Source organism: Panthera pardus, unplaced genomic scaffold (genome assembly GCF_024362965.1).
Source record: "Panthera pardus isolate Hobbes unplaced genomic scaffold, ASM2436296v1 HiC_scaffold_12, whole genome shotgun sequence".
Taxonomy (NCBI): Eukaryota; Metazoa; Chordata; class Mammalia; order Carnivora; family Felidae; genus Panthera; species Panthera pardus.
In genome coordinates, this window is record NW_026526677.1 from 12,213,430 (window position 1) to 12,235,408 (window position 21,979).

The 21,979-nt window shown below is 39.8% G+C and overlaps 2 protein-coding genes across 4 annotated transcripts in view; one reads left to right on the forward strand and one right to left on the reverse strand.

Moving 5' to 3' along the window:
- ZFP91 (ZFP91 zinc finger protein, atypical E3 ubiquitin ligase) overlaps window positions 1-15,026 on the reverse strand; it is a 45,905-nt gene extending 30,879 nt beyond the window's left edge. For both annotated transcript variants that reach the window (XM_019414461.2, XM_019414459.2), the window contains exons 1-2: window positions 14,568-15,026; window positions 8,927-8,955 (exon numbers count right to left, since the gene is read on the reverse strand). In XM_019414461.2, the coding sequence (XP_019270006.1) occupies window positions 8,927-8,955; window positions 14,568-14,917 (379 nt within the window). In that variant the 5' untranslated portion in view covers window positions 14,918-15,026. The remainder of the gene's footprint in view (window positions 1-8,926; window positions 8,956-14,567) is intronic.
- The window catches only part of LPXN (leupaxin), a 40,299-nt gene continuing 33,336 nt past the window's right edge, over window positions 15,017-21,979 (forward strand). Inside the window, exon 1 of one of the 2 annotated variants that reach the window (XM_019414458.2) lies at window positions 15,017-15,911. In XM_019414458.2, the coding sequence (XP_019270003.1) occupies window positions 15,896-15,911 (16 nt within the window). In that variant the 5' untranslated portion in view covers window positions 15,017-15,895. Of the gene's footprint in view, window positions 15,912-18,440; window positions 18,582-21,979 lie in introns of those variants that run through there. The other variant, XM_019414457.2, reaches the window with a different exon arrangement.

Below are 21,979 nucleotides of genomic sequence, written 5' to 3' on the forward strand. Positions count from 1 at the left end.
TATTTTTTTATTTTTTTATTTTTGAGAGAGAGATACAGTGTGCAAATGGGGAAGTGGCAGAGAGAAGGAGGGAGGCACAGAATCTGAAGCAGGCTCCAGGCTCTGAGCTGTCAGCATGGAGCCCGAACTTGAATGCAGGGCTCGAAATCATGAACCAGGAGATCATGACCTGAGTCAAAGCTGGCCACTTAACCGACTGAGCCACCCAGGTGCCCCTAGGGTTTCCTGCACATAGTATTACGTCACTGGCAAACAGTCAAAGTTTCAATTCTTTCTTACCAGTTTAGATGCCTTTTCTTTTCCATGTCTCAGTGCTGTGGCTAGGATTTCCAGGACTATGTTGAATAAAAGTGGTGAGAGTAGGCACCCTTATCTTTTTCCTGATCTTAGGGGGGAAAAGTGCTTGGTTTTTCACAATTGAGTATGACGTTAGCTGTGCGTTTTTCATGTATGGCTTTTATTCTGTTGAAGTGCGTTCCCTCTAAACTTACTTTGTTGACGGTTCTCCTCATGAATAGATGCTGTACTTAGTCACATGCTTTTCCTGCATCTATTGAAATGATCATATGGTTTTTATCCTTTCTCTTATTGATATGACCTATCATGCTGATTGATTTGTGAATCCTGAACCACCCTCCTGTCCCAGGAAAAAAATTCCACTTGATCACGAACGATTTTTCAAATGTATTGCTGGATTTAGTTTGCTAACATTTTGTTGAGGATTTTTGCATCCATGTTCACCAGATATACCAGCCTGTAGTGCTTTTTTTGTGATGTCTTTATCTGGTGTTGGTATCAAGGTAATGCTGGCTTCACAGAATGAATTTGGAAGCTTTCCCTCCTTTTTTAGTTTTTGGAATAGTTTAAGAATAGGTATTAACTCTTCTTTAAATGTTTGGTAGAATTCATTTGTGAGGCCATTTGGTCCTAGACTTCTGTTTGTTGGGAGTTTTTTGATTACTGATTCAATTTCATTACTCATCATCAGTCCGTAAACATTTTCTATTTCTTCTGATTCAGTTTTAGGGGGTTATATGTTTCTAGGAATTTATCTATTTCTTACAGGTTGTCCAATTTTTTGACATATAACTTTTCATAATATTCTCTTATAATCCTTTGTATTTCGTGGTGTTGGTTTTTATTTCTCCTCTTTCATTTCTGATTTTGCTTGAGTTCTCTCTCTTTAATGAGTCTGGCTAAAGGTTTATCAATTTTGTTGATTTCTCAAAGAAATAGCTCCTGGTTTTATTGATCTTCTTTTTTTTTTTTAAGTTTCTATTTTGCTTATTTCTGCTCTAATCTTTATTATTTCCTTCCTACTACTGCGTTTGGGTTTTGTTGTTCTTATTTTTCTATCTCCTTTAGGTGTAAGGTTAGGTTGTTTGACATTTTTCTTGCTTCTTGAGGAAGGCCTATATTGCTATAAACTTCCTAGAAGAACAGAATCTTAAGGATGAGCTTTATGAATTAGTTCTGTGGTTTCTGGAATCATTTCTTTAATTGATTTAAAGGCCCTAATGACTCTATTTTTGGTAGTAAAGAGAACACTGAAAGTCTATGGCAAAAAATCACCAATGGATACTCCTGATCAAATATTTCTTTAATAACAGACAAGGTTCTGGCTATTATGTAGTCAATACCTTAGAATATTTCAAGTTAAATGAGCAGAAAATTGGCTAGTTGCTTCTAATGACACTAGACGAAGTTGGGAAAGATAGGGATGTGCTTAGGGATTTAAATTCCTAGCTCAAGTACCATATAAATGACCTGAAAGTTTCTATGCCTGCGCTGAAAGAAATCCCGATCTCCTACAGCTACAGAGCTGAGATTGCTGGAAACCAAACCCAGAGTCTCACCAAGGCCAAATGGGTATAGATACTTCTGAGTACCACTGCTAGCAGCAGAGACCAACACTGAGTCCCTGATATGGCACCATTCCCCAGGGTTATCACCCAGCTACTTAATGACAGGTTCATTATAATGGACCACCCACACCATGGAAGTGGCAATGTTTTGTTCTTTGTGGAATCGACATCTGGTTAAGGATTTGCCTTCTCTGCATACAGTGCTTCTTTGAAAAATACCATTTGTGGACTTACATAATGTCTTATCCCAGTCATGGTTTTCCACACAGCATTTCTTCTGAACAAGGAACTCACTTCTCAGCAAATGAAATGCAGCAATGGACCTATGGCTCATGGAATTCACTGCCCTTACCATGTGCCCCACAATCCTAAAGCATCTGACTTAACAGAAGAGTGGAATGAAAGTAACAAACACCGGTGAGGTTGTGGAGCAAAAGAAATCCTCATCTATCACTAGAGAACATAAATGTCATAGCCACTATGGAAAACTCTTTGCCAGGCCCTTAAACATACATTTATCAGTTACAATCTAAAAATTCTACTCCTAGATATCGACCTAAAAGAAATAAAAACATTCATCCATTCAAAAACTTGCCCATCAATATTCAGAGTATCATTACTCATGATAGCAAAAAAGTGGATCAACTGATAAATGGATAAATCAAATAGAATATTTCCAAACAAAGAAGTACTACACAAAGGAATGAAAATATCGATACATGCTATAATATGGATTAACCTCAAAATTATGCAGTGAAAGAAGCCAAACGCAAAAACACATATTCTATACACAAGTCTGTTTATAAAGTGCCCAGAAAAGGAAAACCTATGTAGACAGAATTATACACTTGAAATAGGTGTATTTTATGATATATAAGTTGTGTCTCAGTAAAATCTTATTAATAAAATATGCATCACAGCACTAGACATAAAGGCCAGTAACTAAAAGCTACCCAAATGCCAATCAACAGTAAAATGAATAAACCATGATACACTCTCACGGGGGAACACTGTATGACAATGAAAATGAACAATCTATAACACACACAACCTAGAGAAACCTTACATAATGGAAAGCAAAGAAGCCCTACACAAGAGTACATGCTATATTACTCCACTTACACAGAATCCAAAAAATGGCAAAACAAATTTGCGCTGTTCAAAGTCAGAATGGTGGTTACACTTAGGGGTAGGGATCAGGTTCTATTACTTGACCTGGGTAATGACCACATGACTGGGCTTGCCTTGTGAATATTCACAAAGCCATACATTTATGGTAAGTGAGCTTGTGCATATGTATGGCATATCTTAACCGACTTTCAAAAAGATCACCTGTAATCCTAGGAAAAAAGAACAGAAATATCAAGTGTCCTTCAATCAGGTAAGGGTTAAATAAATTACAGAATATACATGTGTAGTAGCCATGGTTGGATGCCCACCAAGCATCTATTTGCCTCCTCTTTCCTGAAAGACTCGATCCCACTCTTAGACACATGGTGGGATTCCTGATCAGTGTAAGCTAAAGGCTTCCTAAGTAGTCTGTGAATTCCTAAAGGTTACCAAGACCTTCTCAAGAGGTTTACAAGGTTGAAACTCTCCAAAACAACCTGTATTGGAATTTGGATTACATTTCATTTGTAGATCAGTATGGAGAGAAATGACATCTTAACAATACTGAGCCTTCAAACCCATGAACAAGGTACATCATTCATTCCATTTATTTAAGTCATTAATTTCATTCAAGTGTTTTGCACTTTCCAATGTTTAAGTCTTTCATGTCTTGTAACATTTATCCCTAACACCTATTTTTTGATGCTCCTGTAAATGGTATAATTTTATAATTTCAACATTTTTGTTACTAACATACAGGAATACAACTGATTTTTGTATGTTGATCTTGTATTATGTGAGGCAGCATCAAGATGCCTTGCAGATTTTGCCTTCAATCTTTTTGCAAACTGCTCTGAGGCCACCACGACCCGAAAATGTCTAGACTGAAAGACCAAAGAGAAGAGGGAACAGCCCAACTGAAAAACAAGTTTCTGTATTTTAAACTATTGAACTTTTGGAAGGTTACATGGCAATAGATAAGTGATACAAGAGTTTAGGAAGAGTCACAGTAAAGAAAATAGGGTTTAGAAATTCTCAAAAGAGGCAAAATTACAAAGAAGCTAGGATACAAGTTGGGAGATTAACTGGGATCAAAACAGCAATGAGGTAGGCAGGCAGAGGACAGAACCTCAGTTACCTCTAAGAGAATTACTTGCACTGAAGCTAAAGGGGGCTTTGCCTTGATGTAGTTAGATCAATCTGGCTAGTTTTAATTCAGAGGAGCTTGATCCTTCTTGGACTTAAAAGGTCAGGAGGCATGAAATCATAGCTAACTCCTTTTTGTCAGAGGTTCTTGTCCACTCATGCTTCAGTTTGCTTCCACCAGGGCATTCTGCTGCATCTCTCAAGTGGTTGTGGCAGGAATTGGATCTCAACACAAAATAATTACTCTACATTACAAAATTAACTTATAAGTGTTGTTAGAGATGGTTTCTATGTAAGTTGAATCATAATGGGCAAACTGTTACAAAGTTATTTCTTTGTATGTAAGGGAAAGACTCGTTTATCTGACAAAACATCCCACAACTGAAATGAGTTGATAAGCCCATGGGCTTTCTGAGCCCATGTCACAATCCCCACACGAGGTATGTCTGCACTTCTAGAAAACTAGAACAGAGAGCAAGAACCACAGGAGGTCTAGGTATTTGAACAAGAAAAATAGTTTAAAGGATATGGGGCATTCCCAATGAGGAACTGGATGTCTGAGTAGATCATTCTCCTACTGAGAGAAATAATATAGCTCCTGTTACCTTAAGATAAAGAGCTAGGAACAAAATAGGACAGATAAAATGCTATGTACTGTCAGCCATTTGAGACATGAACATTATCGTAACAGTCAGAAACTTGAGTTTCTGAAACCTGATCAGACTACTCTGTATATTTCTATAATTAGCTCTTTGTTTCTCATAAATAATTAGTAAAGTCCATTTTGAAATATACCAGCGTCAGCAGTATTAAGAGAAATCAAGGAAAGCAAGGCTCTTTTTTAAACTTATATTTAAGCCAACTTTAGAAGGGTATTATTGAATTTGTGAAGAATGCTTCCGTTAAAAGTGATCATATATTTGAGAGTTAAGACTGAAACTACGTATATGCCCCCCCCCCTTTTTTTTTGCCTAGTGATTCTCCTTTCAGAGCTCTTTCCTATTCAAAACCAGTAAGATTTTAACTAGGGACACCAGGTTATCAGCCAGGAGACTCAAAATAAGAATTGTGAAGACAATGTCCTAAGTAACTTCTCACATCATCCTTTGTACAAAAACTCAAATGGAAAAATTAAAGTTAGATTTTTCTCAATGGGAGTAGGTAAAACAGGTGGGAAGCCTGTTCTATATAGTTAAGAATAACACAAATATTGTTTAAGGGTACTGGAAATGACAGGATAAGAAATAATCTAAGATATTCCAACATAGGAAAAATGAAATAGTCTGATGAAATTAAAACTATAAAAATTGCTAAAAATAAATTCCAATTTTTAAAAGAAAGGAATACAGAGCTATAACATATAAATTAGATCAATGAACACAAAAATGGAGGATGTGATCCAGGAAAAGAAATAACAAAACAAGCTAATATTTTAGTAATAATTCCAGATATTATGTTGATTATAAATTAGATAAGGCAAATAATCAAAGCTCTTAACAATTTAATTCCCAGATCTATAATGAACTTATTTGATGACTCTGTCTAGGTAATGTTTTCTAAACGTTACTACCCTGTAACAAGAAGAGTAACTGAAAACAGTAAAAGAATTCTGAATAAAAGGTGAAACCCAGAGTTTAATACAATCAAATTTTTAAGCACTCAGTGCTCCGAAGTGTTTTCCACAAATTCTAATTTTATGAGCTATCCCTTAAAAAAGCGGGGGGGGGGGGGGGGGGGGGTCTTATAGTCAATTAAGTTAGGGAGTTACTGCACATTTTGGTATTTTTATTGCTCACTACTCAACAAACAAAATCTGAGAGGCCCTGCAATAAAAAAAAAAACTAACACACTGATGACTCAAACACCTAGCACATTTGACTCTGTAAATACTTATTATTCCACGAAACACTTGAAACTCACTTTAGTAAACATTAAGATATTATAGTCTCCTTTTTTTTTTTTTTTTAATAAGGTTTCATCTTGGGCAGTTTTAGTTGGAGGTTTGAAAGTAAAGAAATTAAAATTAGTGGATAAAGTAACACTGGAATTACTAATAAACTACATTGCATTGTGGCAAACTATCACTATACTTATTACCATAAGAATAACATTAGTTGAAAACAGAGAACAGAATGAAAACAGAGAGCAAAGTTAAAAAGGAACCTGCTAGGCTCCATCCCTCAAAATTTCTAACACTCTTGGAAGCTGGCAATGGTAAACTAAACTTTCACGTTTCAAGTTTTTCCCTTTTTGCTTCTTCTGTGTGGAATGCTCTTCAGCTATCTACATGCACACTCAGGTCTCAGTTACAAAGTCACCTTCTCAAAAGGGGTCTTCCCATGACATCGTAACTTCATCAAACTCTGAACCACATTATTTTAATCAAATGTTTCACTGCACTGATTTGATTACCAGCACAACCTAGTACCTAGAATGCTGCTGGACACATAATGCGATGCTCAACAACTACTTGTTCAATGAATTAATAAACACTATCTTTGCAAATCTCCATTTGTTTTTATATATTTTCATTTTCCATTTGTTTTACATATACCTATCTGGGTTAAATAAATACAAGAACAGGAACCAATACAAACATGTTTCTTTACTATTTCAAGTGTAAAACAATCAACATGGCACTTTGCAACTTCATAATTTTAAAACAACAAGTTGTTTTTTGTGTGTATGCAACATTATTTGTTCAAACATGTCCAAGGTTCTTATCTTTGACTGAAGGAAAGGATATAGTTTCACGCTGTTTGGAGTAAATAAGAGTTAAAAACAATCCTGAAAACATCTTGTCAATATTAAGGAACAGAATTAGTAGTACCTCTAGAAAAATATCAAAAACCTGCTCAAAATTTTGAATAACTTTGGAATGAGTTGAGTTACTTCAGTTAAAATGCAGCCAACTGAACATGAAAACTATTCCAGAGTAACAGAACAACTTTCTGAGAAGTTAAATGACAAGAAAAAGGGTAAGAATCGAGGTGAATTTAAAAGCATAGGGAAAAGTGACCACCATAGATAGCCTCCACTTCTGTATTCCCTGGTCTAGTTGTTTAAATGTACGTAAGATACAGTTTTCTTACGTTCCTATATACTGTTCAGAGTTGAACAGCCGCAATGAAGAGATGAAAATGAGAGCTGGAGAGTATCTATTTCTTCAAAATTTTACAGTTACCTTTTACTGAATGTTCACTGGATTTTGAAGTATTGATATTATTTGCAATAAAAGGCAGGACTTGAATTCAAGTGCTGAGCTCTAACTAGAGATTCGGAGCATTTAACTAGTGAATTGAGTGAACTGATGGAGACTGAGCTACCCAGAATGCAGTTTAATCTCTCCACAGCTGCACAGCTATGTAACAAGCCAATTTCTGGTTTAAGACATCTATGCAAAGAGCAATTAATTTATCTCCAACAGAGATTCAAAATTACCACCACATCCTCCAAGTTCTGCTCAAGGCAACCCAAAATAATTTCTTTATACATACTCTTTAGACACATCAAACAACCTTAGCTCTAATAAAGGCAAGCTGAGGATTTTGTCTTTTGTTTTAATAAAAACTGCTCTGGTACTTGATTGCCACCTGTCTACGTTTTCTTCACAACGTAACATTTCAAAATGATCTCTGAATAAGGAACATTAGACCTTCCATTCTTGGCAGACTCTATTTTCCAAGTAAGAGCAGCAAACTGGTCATGCAAAGTTTTCTACACAAAAAAACTTGCCTAGAATAAATATTTCTGCCTGATATGAAATACTAGCCTCAGGTTCTAAAATTCAGAGGGAAAAAAAACCTGGTAACTGGTATCTAATTATTTACAAAGCAGCCACCAATTTAAGTCACTGGTTCCTAATCACACTGTCATTCTTCTACATGGCATTAAAATCCAGGTTTTAAACTTGCCTTATACATGTTACATTTTCTCAAAGCATTCTTTATGAAGAGAAAAATCTTAATATATACGAACATATGTACGTATATAAACACATACATACATAAACACATGTACATACATAATTGGCCAAGCCTCAGTTAGATTTGTCAGACACAATAAATGAAATGCACTTAAAAGTACACTTGTTCCAGTCTTAAAACGGATGCTGCATATTTGATTTAGCATCAAGAAATGCAGGCAATAACTAGAAAAAATATATACATATAATGACTGAGCAACTGGCCCAGCACGTTAGGGGCCATTTTAATAATCCAATCTGCAAAGCCAGAATAAAGTCTTTTTTAAAAAAAAGTTGTTTTTTGTTTTTAAAAAGGTGGACATTAGCTTTCTTTCATAATCCAGATAAGCAGAAGACTACATTTAATACCTATATTTGGTTTGGTAAAACTCTTTTAAAGAGAAACAGTCTAATGATCCCATTTAATGATTCATCAGGCTGAATGAAATCTTAGAACACTTTTCTTCTCACATTCTTCAAACTGCATTTATAATTTGAGTCTCTACAGGCACCAAGATTTTGTCTATACTTTACTCTGTATATTGTGTATCATTTCTGTTACTTTACTAAAAAACCATATAGCTAAAAACAAATTGCAATAAACTAAAATGAGATAATCTGATTTCCCACTGATTAGGTTTCCAAATAATGCCAAAATGTTCCACTTGCCCAAACCTAGCATCTAAATAGGTTCTAATCACACCAATATTTTTTTACTAAATAAAAATCACTTTTAAATGAGAACAATCTGAATCATTAGGCTGCAGTTTATCCTATTTTCTATCAGATTATAAAACAACCAGTGTAATGTACATGACAGATAAGAATGATCAAGTCTTACCTTTGTCAGTTGTTACTTTGTCCACGCATCTGAAAGAAATGAGAATCAACTATTAAAAGAACAATCTTGCACGCATTCTTAAAACACAGATATTTATCTCTTTCAGGTTCATCTCCAGAGTGATACAGAAAGCACCTAGAGTAGTGTGGTCAATAGAACTTTCTGCAATGATGAAAATATTATATATCTGCACTTTCCAATATGATAGTCACATGTGGCTACTGAGTGCTTGGAAGAGCTTATGTAATTGAGGAAATGAATTTTTAATTTTGATTAATGTAAATTTAAACAGCTATCATATCTGACAGCACATAGTTACAGTATTCTTCAAGACAGTTTCTAACTATAAAAAGATTAATACAAAGGAAATAGTGCTGATTTTATTATATTAAGTGGTTATGTAAGAAAATGTCCTTATTTTACTAAATGCAGTAACTAGGGGTGAAATAAAACGTTTGAGATTTTCTCTAAGGTATGTCTGTCAAAAAAAGCGGGGAGGAGAAGGGAGATAGAGGTAACGAGCAAAATCTTGACAACTATGGAGATTTCACTGCACTTTTTTCTCTATTTTGTGTATACTTGACAATTTTCACAAGAAAAATTTAATGAACCTAACAGAAAACCCCAAATTATTCATTTGTTATACCCAAGTCAAAATCTATTTCTACAAAGGCAAAAGACTGGACCTTAGAAATAAATATAATTTGTACTTTACAAATTAGATAGCAACAGCAAAGAGTTTTATGTGTTATAAATGGATTTTTAAAAATGTTACTATCTTGTCTTAAATTTGTTAACATTTCTATCATTCATAACTGTTGAGTGTGGTAAAATGAACCCCTGCCCCTGGAGTCATTACCCAAATTCAAAAGTCCTCAGGTCTTGGATCTGTATTGTAAAGATGTCACACAGTATTTCTGAAGCAGTACAAAGTTGGTTTGGTTTTTTTCTATTTTTTTGAAAGTAACCCTGATATAAATGAAAATCTTATGTAATAAGAATGTCCAAATACAGAAGCCATAGCATAATACAAAATCTGTTCTCCTTAGAAAGAACAGCTATCATTTTCTCATCCCACTTTTTTTTTTAAAGCTTGGTATTATAATTTTATTTTAAATTATATTATCAACATCCCAGTTAATAATTAACATAAGATAACTGCTAATCATCCTAACTCTAAAGGAGAAGTACAGATTTAATTGCTAAATTTTGAAACTACGCAATAAACTTTCCAAAAACCGTTTGGAATGCTAACATGTTTCTATTACCATATTGATCACCATAAGAGGAAAGCTCAGAATTTTAAACTTCTACAACTGGAGCTTTCTCCAAAGAGTCTCAAAAGCTGTTTCAATTCAGAATATTACTGCCTTTTCATTCCCATTATCATGACACCTTACAAAAGGAAATAGCAAGAAAGTGTCACCCAAAGGTTTACTACCATTTTACTTTAAACAAGAAAATACACCAAAAATGGAATGCCATGTACCAGAAAATAGAGCAATATTTGTTTCCTTCATTTGTAACCTCCCCCGAAACCTGTAGTAGTAGTCCCTCTAAGAATACTCCATTTTAGCCAATAGGGTTACTCAATACCTAGAAGTTTAAAAAAGTACTTATTGAAGTTTTACACGAAGTGCATTGGCTAAACACAGGCCTTATGATCATGGTAGAACAAAAAGAAGCCTTTTTTGCAATCTAACCTACTCTTAGTTTAAGAATTAGTTTCCGTATTAGTAAAAAGCAGATGTTTTAACTTGATGAATTCAGAAAAAAAAAAAATGGTAGAAATGTACATATAGTTTTTTTAAAAAATATTTTTGAGAGAGAGAGAGAGAGAGAGAGAGCGCGCGCATGGGAGAGTGGCGGGGAGAGGCAGAGAGAGAAGGGAACAGAGGATCTGAAGTGGGATCTGCACTGACACCAGTGAGCCCCATGCATGGCTCGAACTCACAAACCATGAGATCATGACCTGAGCAGAAGTCAGACACTTAACCAACTGAACCACCCAGGCGCCCCGAGAAATGTACATATACTTTAAAATGAGACGTGGATTAGGGGTGCCTGGGTGACTCAGTCGATTAAGCGTCCAACTTTGGCTCAGGTCATGATCTCACGGTTTGTGGGTCTGAGCCCCACATCAGGCTCTGTGCTGACAGCTCAGAGTCTGGAGCCTGCTTCAGATTCTGTGTCTCCCTCTCTCTCTCTGCCCCATCCTTTGCTCACACTGTGTCTATCTCTCTCAAAAATAAACATTTAAAAAATGTTATTAATAAAATAAAAATTAGACATGCATATATATAAACATCTGCAATTAAAATATAAGAATCTGAACTCTTAAGCTTATTGGCCAAAATACAGCAAATGACGAACCAAATTCTTCAATAGTACTGATATAAAAACCTTTCTTCATATTTGGTTTATCTTTTCTTATAATTAGCCTTAAAGTTTTATTTTAAAATGTTTCTAGCATTTAACTTTATGCCTTTCTTTTGAGCAAATTCACTGAAAAATCATTTCCTTCCATAAGGATTTCCTGTTCATTAACTTTTGAATGTTTCAATGTAAACGAAAACATTGTTACAAGCATAAATGTATATTAAAAACTGTAACCTAGTTATCACTTAATTATAAAGCTAACTTCACAAATCATAAATTGTCAGTTATTGATGAAGACACTAATTTAAAGAGCTTAAGTAACTTTCCCAAGGTCACTTAGTGAGTGGTAGAAAGCTGGGAGCAGAAACTATCTAGTCCAATCGTTTTCTACTTCATTACTTTGCCTTCTAACAAAAAAAGAGGTTTCAAACAATCCAAATCCCTGTAGTTATTAACCTTTTAAACTACTGTACACTTTGCTGTCTCTTCAATCAAGAGAAACAAATGTAGGTGAAACAGCTATTACTGAGAATTTATAGGAGGAAACGTTGGAATATGTAAAAGAACCTGAAAAGAACAAGTAATTAAGACAGAGATTAAATCTCTTCCTTTTTTTTAAAAAATTGCCAAATGTTGTTAGGAAAATAGAGAAGAAGGTCAGAGAATACTTGACCAGGGTTCAGTAAACTGATACTCAAAACCTCACGAGAAGTGCCTGGGTGGCTCAGTGGGTAATGTGGTTAAGCATCCAACTCTTGATTTAAGCTCAGGTCATGATCCCATGCTTTGCGAGACTGAGCCCCAAGACTGAACCCTGTGTCAGGCTCTGCACTGACACCATTGAGCCTGCAGGAGATTATCTCTCTCCCTCACTCTGTCCCTCCCTCCTGACCCCTCCTCTCTCTCAAAATAAACAAACATTAAAAAAAAAAGAAAGAAAAAAACCTTTTGAAATATCTTGAAGGGTTAAATAATTTTAACTGATTAAAGTTACCTTAGCACTCTGAAAATCCGTAAACCATGCATACATGTTTCTCAAACCTTCACTAATCACTGCATCTTCCCTTCAGACTGCAAAGTCCTTCAAGACCAGGACAATGTCTCATTTACCTTTATAAAACCTCGCCCAACAGGGTACCGGGCCCAGTTACTGCTCAATCATGGTTTAGTTAACTGAAATGCTTTAGAACTCCTTTGATTTCTAGGGCATGCAGTAAATTATTACTAGGAAAGTTTATTTTAACAATCTGATCAAAATTGTGTAACTTTAAATTAAGAGACAGTTCTGAGGCTAAGAGAAGGTAAAAGAACACTACTATCTTTTACAATACTGGACAAGAGGAAAGGACACTAAGAATTAAGGCTCTATCTTTCTCCCCCCAGGGAATCATATGGAGAAAAAAAACTGAAGGGATTTAATTAAGTCATCTTCATCCAAGTTCAACTGTTTTAAAGTAAAAAGACTCGTAACTACTTTTTTTGCCAAGAGTTAGGGGAAAAAAACCAAAGAAATGGAAAAAAACTATTGCACTAGGTGTCATCAGGTTGAGACATCATTTCTGTAAGTAAAACTGGTAGGAAAGTGGGAGGGAAATGAGCAAGGAAGTTTAGGTATATTTTACTCAGATGGGTAGGTGAGAATGGAAGGGCATTTAAAAATGTATTATGAGGTTATTAACTTTCCCAGGTGTGGCAAAAGAAGGAAATGGAAAAAAAGTCCCAACTTTGCAGAGCTTCCATAAAACCACCACGCACCACTTATGTCTCTAGTATGCTACCACCACTCAAAACTAACTTTTAGCAAAGACTGCATGTAGTACGCACTAGGCTTTGTGTTAAGTGCTTCACGTGCTGTACTTAATTCTAATTCATCTCATAAGGATTAACATTAGCTCCTATAAACAATGAAACTAAGGCACATGCAGTTGAAGAAATTTGTCCAAGGAACTTAATCCAAGTTAGGGTAATGACAGCTCTTTTCAAACTGGTGAGATTAAATACACAATCTTAAAAGTTTTTGTGACTGGAATTAATCTACAGGAATTAGAATCCCAATCGCAGCCAAATGATTTGTATGCACAGATCTTTGTTCCCAGAATTGCAGTTTACACAACAAATTCTCTGGATTATGTTAACTTAAATAACATTCAAAAATTTGAAGTACATCTAACACCTCTGAATTTTATCTCTTTCTGAGGGGCTTCTAAGACAAGCATGCAAGTCACAGACGTAAGTCTTAATTTTGGAAGAGGTGTTTTCAAGTTTTAAATTTGGGATAAGCCAAATCTTGCCACACTATCTTTGGGAGGGGGCACTTAAAACTGTAATTCCCCCACTCCAATTTTCCCTTTCACCCATTTTTTTCACTTGAAAGTCGAAAGATAAAAATGATATTTTCAGCGACGAATTCAATGGCTAATATGATTAATTTCTACAATTTACAAACACACGTACTCGGTATTTCCGACATAGAAACATCTTTAAATATTTATGTTCCTGGTCCCCCCATTATCACTAGATGATAACAGAATTCCTTGAAGAATTGTCTTTCAAGGATGAAGTTCCTACGTTGGAGCATAAGCACAAGCAGAGAAGCGAAAACTAAAAATAGATAGATAAATAAATAAATAAAATAAAATAAAAGGAAAACCACTAAAAGATACCCATCTGATTCTGCTGTGTGAAAGACTACACTTAAAATTGGCAGAGCCACGTTTCACCCTAAGCACCAGATTCCTAAAACAAGTGAAACGTGATGTGAAAATTCAGCAGAGTGGAACAAACTACATAAAGCTGCTCATACAACTGGCTCTCGAGCTAATTAATGGGAAGGGGGGGTGGGGGCCACGCACTTCAGGAGCCAAGACCGTGCTGTTGATTTCCTAATGGGGATGTGATGTAATACTGGAGAGCCGCCTTACGAGGGGAAGGGACAGGCTGACAAAGGGAGTGCAGATGCCAGAGTGCGGGCGAAGCCTGCGGCGGCGGGGAAGAGGAGGGCCGCTCAAGGCGCAGGAAAGGTGTATCCCACAAAGGACGACCTCGGGGAGAGGGGAAGTGGCCCCGCGGACGGAGGGCACGGGGGAGGGCCAGAGAGGAGCGACGGGACAGCTAGCAGGGAGGCGGTGTGACATCTGGCGCGCGAGCCGGCAGGGGGCAGAGCAGGCAGGATGTCACGTGGAGTGGGTGCTACGGGAGCCGAGAGGGTTGCGTGCGGACAGAGGGGGGTCTTTCCCACCGCCTGAAAGACTGCGTTACTCACAGGAGTCGCGGACTCTTCTTGCCCTGAGCTGGAGACGGGGGCTTCGCGGCCTGGGACTGCTGCCCGGGGGCGTCGGGAGGCCTGGCGCTGGGGCTGCTCCTCCGCCGGCGGGGATACTCGGCCTTCCTCCGGCGAGACACAGCGGCGGCGGCGGCGGCCGCAGCGGCCCGGCCCCGGTCCCGACCTCCCCTCAGCACGCGGCTGCTAGTCGTCCCTGCAGGCGCCGCCGCCGCCGCCGCCTCAGGGGGCTGTTGTTGGGGCTCCTCCGGAGCCGCCTTGGCCGCCGCCGCCTCTCCCCCTTCCTGGTCCTGCTGCTCCGGGGGTCTCGGCTCTTCCGTCTCCCCCGGCATCGGGGCTCGTCCGTCCCCCACCCCCTCGTCCCAGGCGGCGGAGGCGGAGGCGGCGGCGGCCGCGGCGCTGCTCCCCCCGCCCCCTTCGCCTCCCGGAGCGTCCGGCTCAATCTCACTCAGCGCTCCTCTTTCCCCCCTCCCCTCCGCCCGGCTCCGAGGGCGCCCCCCCCACCCCCTGCCACTCAAGGCCCGCTACCGCTGGCGGCGCGCGCGCCCGCCACAGACGTGCAGCGGACCAATCGGAGAGGAGGGACGGCTTCTTCGCCCTGCCCCTCGCGGCCTCTCACGCAGCGACGTACCAGGTTCCCTCCCCCACCCCTTCCTTCAACCAATCAGGAAACGGCTCTAAGGGAGCGCGCGAGGTTTCCTTCCCCGCGCACCCGTTCTCACCGTTAAACGGCTGCGTCTCGCGACAATCCTAAAGTGACCTTCCTCCCCCCTCCCCCGCCCCACGAGCTCAACGCGCGCTAGGGGCAGTGGGAGGAGCAGGTCCCGCGAGGAGATTGGTGGGAGGAAAACGCACCTTTTTCCCCGCCTCGCGCGCACCCTGGACTGGCTGCGCGCGCACCTGCCTCCCTAAGGAGCCGCTAATGCCACAGGGCTCTTTCTATCCTTCTTCCTTAAGCCGCGGAAGTAGCCTTGGCGTTCTTCTGCCTCCACCCCGACCCCACTTTCCTGTCTGTGGCCTTTCTGTCCCCAGCGCCGCCAGGTCTTGCGGAAAGAAGGGGAAAATTTTTTGAGTTGTCGCTTCTCCTTTAAGAAAAAAAACGCCGTCGGCTGCCGGATGAAAGTCTCTGAAAAAATGGCGGCGGTAGAACAGAGGCGGGGTCGTGAGGGCAAGGAGGGCCCGCCTCTTGGCGCATGCGCAGGGTCAACTTGTCAAAAGGCATCCTGGGAGATGAAGTCCTGAATATCCTGAGCTTTAGGAAAAGACGACAGGCACCCAGAGGCGTAGAGGATGCTGGGAGGTTTTGAGTGATGCACGATGGGAAAGGTAGTTTACTCGTTCTGCAGTGGGCGTTTGTTCTTTCAAGGCGGTAGTATTTCCGGGTTAGGCCGTGAAACTTGCACAGATCCCAGCTGGGTTGTCGGGCAGTTGCTGGTTGGGATAGCTTAGGACTGTTTTCCCGACTTTGGAATCGGTGTTGGCGAAACATTTCTTGGGTGGCCACGTTCACAGTGGCCTGGGTTGGTTACTTTGCACCTCCTAGCGTTCATGTTTGCAGTACACCTCGTCATCTTATGTGTGACCCGTGAGCTCCTAGAGGTCAGGCACTGAATCTGGATCCGTCGGGTGCTTGTCGCATAGCACAAACCCACCACTAATTTGGTTCTTAATGAAAGTCTGTGGAGGGGCGCCTGGGTGGCTCAGTCCATTAAGCCTGGGACTTCAGCTCAGGTCATGATCTCACAGCTGGTGGGTTCCAGCCCCACGTGGGGCTCTGTGCTGACAGCTCAGAGCCTGGACCCTGCTTTGGATTCTGTGTCTTCCTCTCTCTCTGTCTCTACCCCACTCGCACTCTGTCTCTCTGTGTCTGTTAAAAGTTAAAAAAAAAATTTTTTTTTTTAATAAAAGTTTGCGGAAAGGATTCTAGAGTTGCTGTTTTACCAGATGCTGGTGCCAAGGAGCTGGCGTCAGCTGCCTAACTTGGCTGTGGTCCCTGGGCTGCAGGGAAGGGGGTAGGGTGAAGGGTTGTTATCGTGATTCTGTGACCTACTCAGAGAAACCCAAGGCCTCTTTCATGCTCCCTCCCTCAAAGCCACTTGGCTTCTGTGGTTTTGAATGTTTCTGCTGCACAGGAAGCACGGTCAGAACAGCAGCTTTGTCAGAAATTACCTGTCTGTTCACTAGCGTATGCAACTATATTATCCTAATGCGTCAAATGGGAGTTTCCATTTGTTTTCCAAGTTGCAGTCAGTGACTCCTGCATTCCTTCCTTACTGCTTTTCATGAACTGTACCCAGGAAGCGATGTGAGAGAACGGTTCTTACCCCTAGAAAATAAAACATCCAGGTTTAAAACCCCCCAGAGAAAGCAGTTGGAAACAAGATCTGGGGATCCAATTCTAAATTTCACATAAATCATTAAGTTAAACTGCAGATGGAGTCTAATATTTGCAAGCCAAGTGCTGAAGTGCATTTTTCCTCGGTGTCTTGGCTTAGTTACCAGTTCAGCTGAGGCAAATGGCATATTTGCTATCGAGTGTTCTGCACTTTCATAGGACTAGTGACATTTCAGTTGTAAAAACTACAGATTAGTGTGGATGGGAATTTTTTCAAACCCATCTGGACTTTTGGAACAGCACTGACATCCAATGGCTGCTCAAAGTAATGCAGAGTGGGAATCTTTTGATTAAAAAAAAAAACTCTTTGTGTCAGGAGGGAATGAAAGAATCAATAATTCCTTTAGATCAACCAAAAAAAAAAAAAAAGACCACTGGATTGCAGAGGAAAGATCACAGGCATTGAAACTAAATCTGGATTGGGGCGCCTGGGTGACTCAGTTGGTTGAGCATCTGACTTCAGCTCAGGTCACGATCTCACAATTCATGGGTTGCAATCTCACAGTTCCTGGGTTGGTGGGTTTGAGTCCTACGTCGGGTTTTGCACTGACAGTGAGAAGCCTGCTTTAGATTCTCTCTCTCTGGATTATAGTAAATAGTAAAGCTACCTATAATTCTCTTAATTTCCTCAAGTTACCATTCCTTGAATTTATTTCACTACTGGTAGAGGTGGAGATAATAATATCTGTTTCACAGGGCCATAATTATAGTTCTTCACACACTGCCTTCTCATAGGAGTCCTTTTGTAAATGTTTTATTTCATTCAAGGTGAGTAAAATCAGAGTGGTAAAAGATGAAAGTTAATCTCAGTGTCCTTTTTCTGAGAAATTGCTAGAAAGCAACATAGCTAAGCAGAAATTGTGCTTCACTGAGACATCTGCAGCTTAACGCCTTGTGTCTTGTCTTCCCATTTTCATTCTTCATGACTGCTATAGTTGGTTGTGTTTTGGACCACAGACGTAGCCAGGCCCTGAAAATCTAAATGTGACTACTACTCTGCCCTGCTTTTAATGGATTTACAGTCTATTCAGGAAAGCAGGGAAGCATAATTTCAGATAATTAAGTGAATGAAGACAGCAAAACGAATTGGGTGCTGGTTAACTGATGGAAATTTTATGAAGGAAACTGCTTTTGTGGTCCCCAGCTTTATGTGCACACACACGCATACGCATACTCACATACACTCACACACAGCAGGTTTTCTGATGCTCCAGCCACACTGGAGGAAACAAGTGCAAATCTGCCACTCCCATGAATTCAAGATGAATCCTGGCACATAGTAGGAGTTCAGTTTTTTTCAAAGTTAATTTTGAATCTTTATCACCCTGTCCAATGCACTAACAGAACTCAAATCCTACTACCCATCTTTCTATGTCCCATTTTTAGAACCCTAACTTTTCAAAAAGAAAAGAAAAAAAAAAAACTCACCAAATCAAAAGAGAGGAAGTGCTATGCAAATACAGGAACCAAAAAGGGTTATAGAGGCTGCTTCATGCTGTTTCGTTCAGTTCCTTTGCAGTCCTCTTCAGCACATGCTAAAACAGTTCCTCACAACCTGTGGGACCAGCGCATCTTGGGGTGCGTGACAATGGAAGAGTTAGGTGAGTGAGGACCTTCCTGGAGGGGAAACTGAAGGAATGAAGACTTGGCTACCATCTCTGTGTGGTGGGATGTACTTCTAGCCAGGGGGAGGGTGCTGCTGGAAGATTTTGTTTCCACTTCTCTCTTGACTTCAGCCCAACCAAGAGTGAAGCGTGAGGAACTAGGATTGTTTTGGGGAACTCCGGGTGCACTCTTTTAGTGGCACAAACAGGCAGAGTTTGGTGCTTAGCGGAGTAAACCATGCACAAATACTTTTGGACTGAATTGTTTATTATGAGTATTTGCCCCTTGGCGACTATTGGAGGTCACAGGGTGGTCACACAGTTGGCACCTGCAGAGATATGATTTAGGAAGAAAAAAAAAGGGAGAGGGATAGATGGTGTTGGTGAGGAGAAGAAATGGAAGAGCAAGAATGAGACATTTGTAAAGGTTGGAGAAAGGCCAGGGTGGTTTCATTTGTTCCATGGTTTAGTATTAAACCAAGGAGAATTAGCACAATAACTCCACCAATTCTGTTGCTAAGCTCTTTATTTGGAGGAATTCTCAAGGAACAGATTACTACGGACTGCAAATATGATACTCTTTCCACTTCAAACAATTAAAACCAGCAGTGAAACAATTGGCCACATGGCTCAGAGAGATCCCTGACTTCAAATCTTTGGAGTAATGGAAGCTTTGTCATTCTTGGGATTCATTCTTTATCCTCGGCTGACCTTCGTTGCTGGCATCCTTCCTAACACTGAGTCACTAACCTTTACTCGCTTTCCAAGCTGTATTAATTCCATAGTGTTACGGGTTTTTGTATGTCTGGGGTATGTCAAAAGTGTGAACAACAACAACAACAACAAAACGTATCTCACATATTGTCTTTTGTTGCTGTTGTTAATTATTGGGAGTGTTAGTTATTGGGAGTGTAATTTGAGAGCGAGAGGAGCAGAGAAAGGAAGAAAGGCAAATTATAGGAGGAAAGAGATGTCAATGAAGAGGGAAAGGTGGTATTTAATAGACACAAAACTGTTTTGAAGGTGAAGTCTCTCTTTTGCTGCTTGGGGTAGAACATGTTTTGGACTTGGACTAGAATCCACATTCTTATTCTGTGTGAGAATTGGGGAAGTTCACGTTTCTAAGTTCAAAGTCCAGCTCACTAGAATCTAGCCCTTCTTTCGTATTTTAGCAACACCTAATGGCTTTCACGCAGGTAATCCAAAAGGGAACTAATAAGTATTCAGCGAGTTAAGCTAAAACCTGACGTTTTTACAGATATTAATCATGTTAGTGTCTGAAGCAACTCTCTGAAATAGGTAGTATCCACTTTTTATTTCCAATGAGAAAACTAAGAAAAATAATAAATTTGTTCAGTATTGCTCTCAGGAACCCCTAACACCAAAACTGATTAATCTACAAGGTGTTCTCCTATTGTTTTTTTTTTAATGTTTATTTGTTTATTTATTGAGACAGAGGGAGAGAGAGAGAGAGAGAGAGAGAGAGAGAGAGAGAGAGAACGAGCCAGGGAAGGGCAGAGAGTGAGGGAGAGAGAATCCCAAGCAGACTCCACGCTGTCGGCACAGAGCCTGATGCAGGGCTCAAACTCAACCAACTGTGAGATCATGACCTGAGCCAAAATCAAGAATCAGACACTCAAACAACTGAGCCACCCAGGCACCCCTCTCCTGTTTTAGAAGTGTGTTCCAGCCAGTAGAACAACCCAGATACTTAAAAAATTACAAATTAGATTTGTACAGTTTTGCCCTAGTTGAGCAGGATGAAATGGTAGAGAAACCTGGTCCAGAAATGGAGAAAGGGGGAAAGTACCAAACCTCCTAACAGGTGACAGGTCAGCAAAGGCAGGCAGATATTTTCTTTTTGCAGTATCTCCTCCAAGGTCGGTAGTTTGCAGCCACCAGCTTTTACCTGAAGCTTCATTACTCAGGGAGGCCAGCTAATGGGGAACCAGGAGCAGCCTCTGGCTCTGAATGAAAGCTTTACAATCCAGTGAGATCCCCCAAGAGACCTCACTTTACTCGTTTCATGTTAATGTTGACATGATTGGATTTCCACAGATGAAGCACCACAGAGAAGGACTGTGGAGTTTTCAGTGTACTACCACCCCCCACCCCTTGTAACCCCGCATTTGTCATACTGAAGTTAGTCATCTTCAAATTACGGAATCTGGCAGAAAGCAAGATAATCTCGGGTGTTGGTATTATGTGCATTCATAGGAAATGGGAAGACGGAGGCCTGTTAACTCATGACCCAGAGGGGAGAGTTTCACTAACTTTGGTGTGTAACCTACTCCTAGAGATATTGTGTGTGCCTCATGGAGGGTCTCCTCTCTCCCCTAATCTTTATTGTAAATGCTTTTTTATTTTGAATCCAAGGAGATGTATGACTTCTGGTTGGAGTGAAGCTTAGAAAATAGAAAAGAAAAGGGGGGGGGCTACATCTTAAGGGAGGGGCACCGAATAAAACTTTGGAACTCAGTTTGGCATTCATTCTGGCTAGTAAGGTTATTAGAAAAAAGTTTTACTTTCTCTTTCTACTTTAGTTTTCCTTTTCTTTTTTGTTCATTTAAAAAAATCTTTTATTATCAGGAATTTAAAAATATACGCAAGTAAAGAAAATAGTTTAATGAAATCTAGTATACCTATCAACCAGCATAAACAATCATCAGCTCTTGGCCAATCTTATTTCATTAATACACCCATCCATTCCTTTCACTCCTGGATTATTTTATTTTATTTTATTTTTTTAATGTTTATTTTTGAAGGAGAGAGAGAGACAGAGTGTGAGTGGGGGAGGGGCAGAGAGAGAGAGGAAGACACAGAATCTGAAGTAGGCTCCAGGCTCTGGGCTGTCAGCACAGAGCCCGATACAGGGCTTGAACTCACAAGCTGTGAGATCATGACCTGAGCTGAAGTCAGACGCCCAACCAACTGAGCTACCCAGGTGCCCCTAATGTTTATTTATTTTTGAGAGAGAGAGAGAGAGAGAGAGAGAGAGAGAGAGAGAGGAAGCATGCACGTGGTGGGGAGGGGCAGAGGGAAAGGGAGGAGAGAATCTGAAGCAGGATCCTTGCTGTCAGCTGTGAGCTCAAAGCCCCATGTGCCCAACGTGAACGGTGAGATCATGACCTGAGCCAAAGTCCAACGCTTGTCCGACTGAGCCACCCAGGTGCCCCACTCTTGGATTATGTTAAAGTGATAATCGGATATTACATTCATGTCATTGGTAAATAATTCAGTATTAATCTCTAAAATAAATATATACATATACAAATAACCATAATAGCATTATCACGAACAAAATTCATAATCGTTCTTTAATATCATGAAACACGTAAAATGTTAACAGACATTACTTAATATTATCAAATGTCTTTTTACATCTAATATAAGTT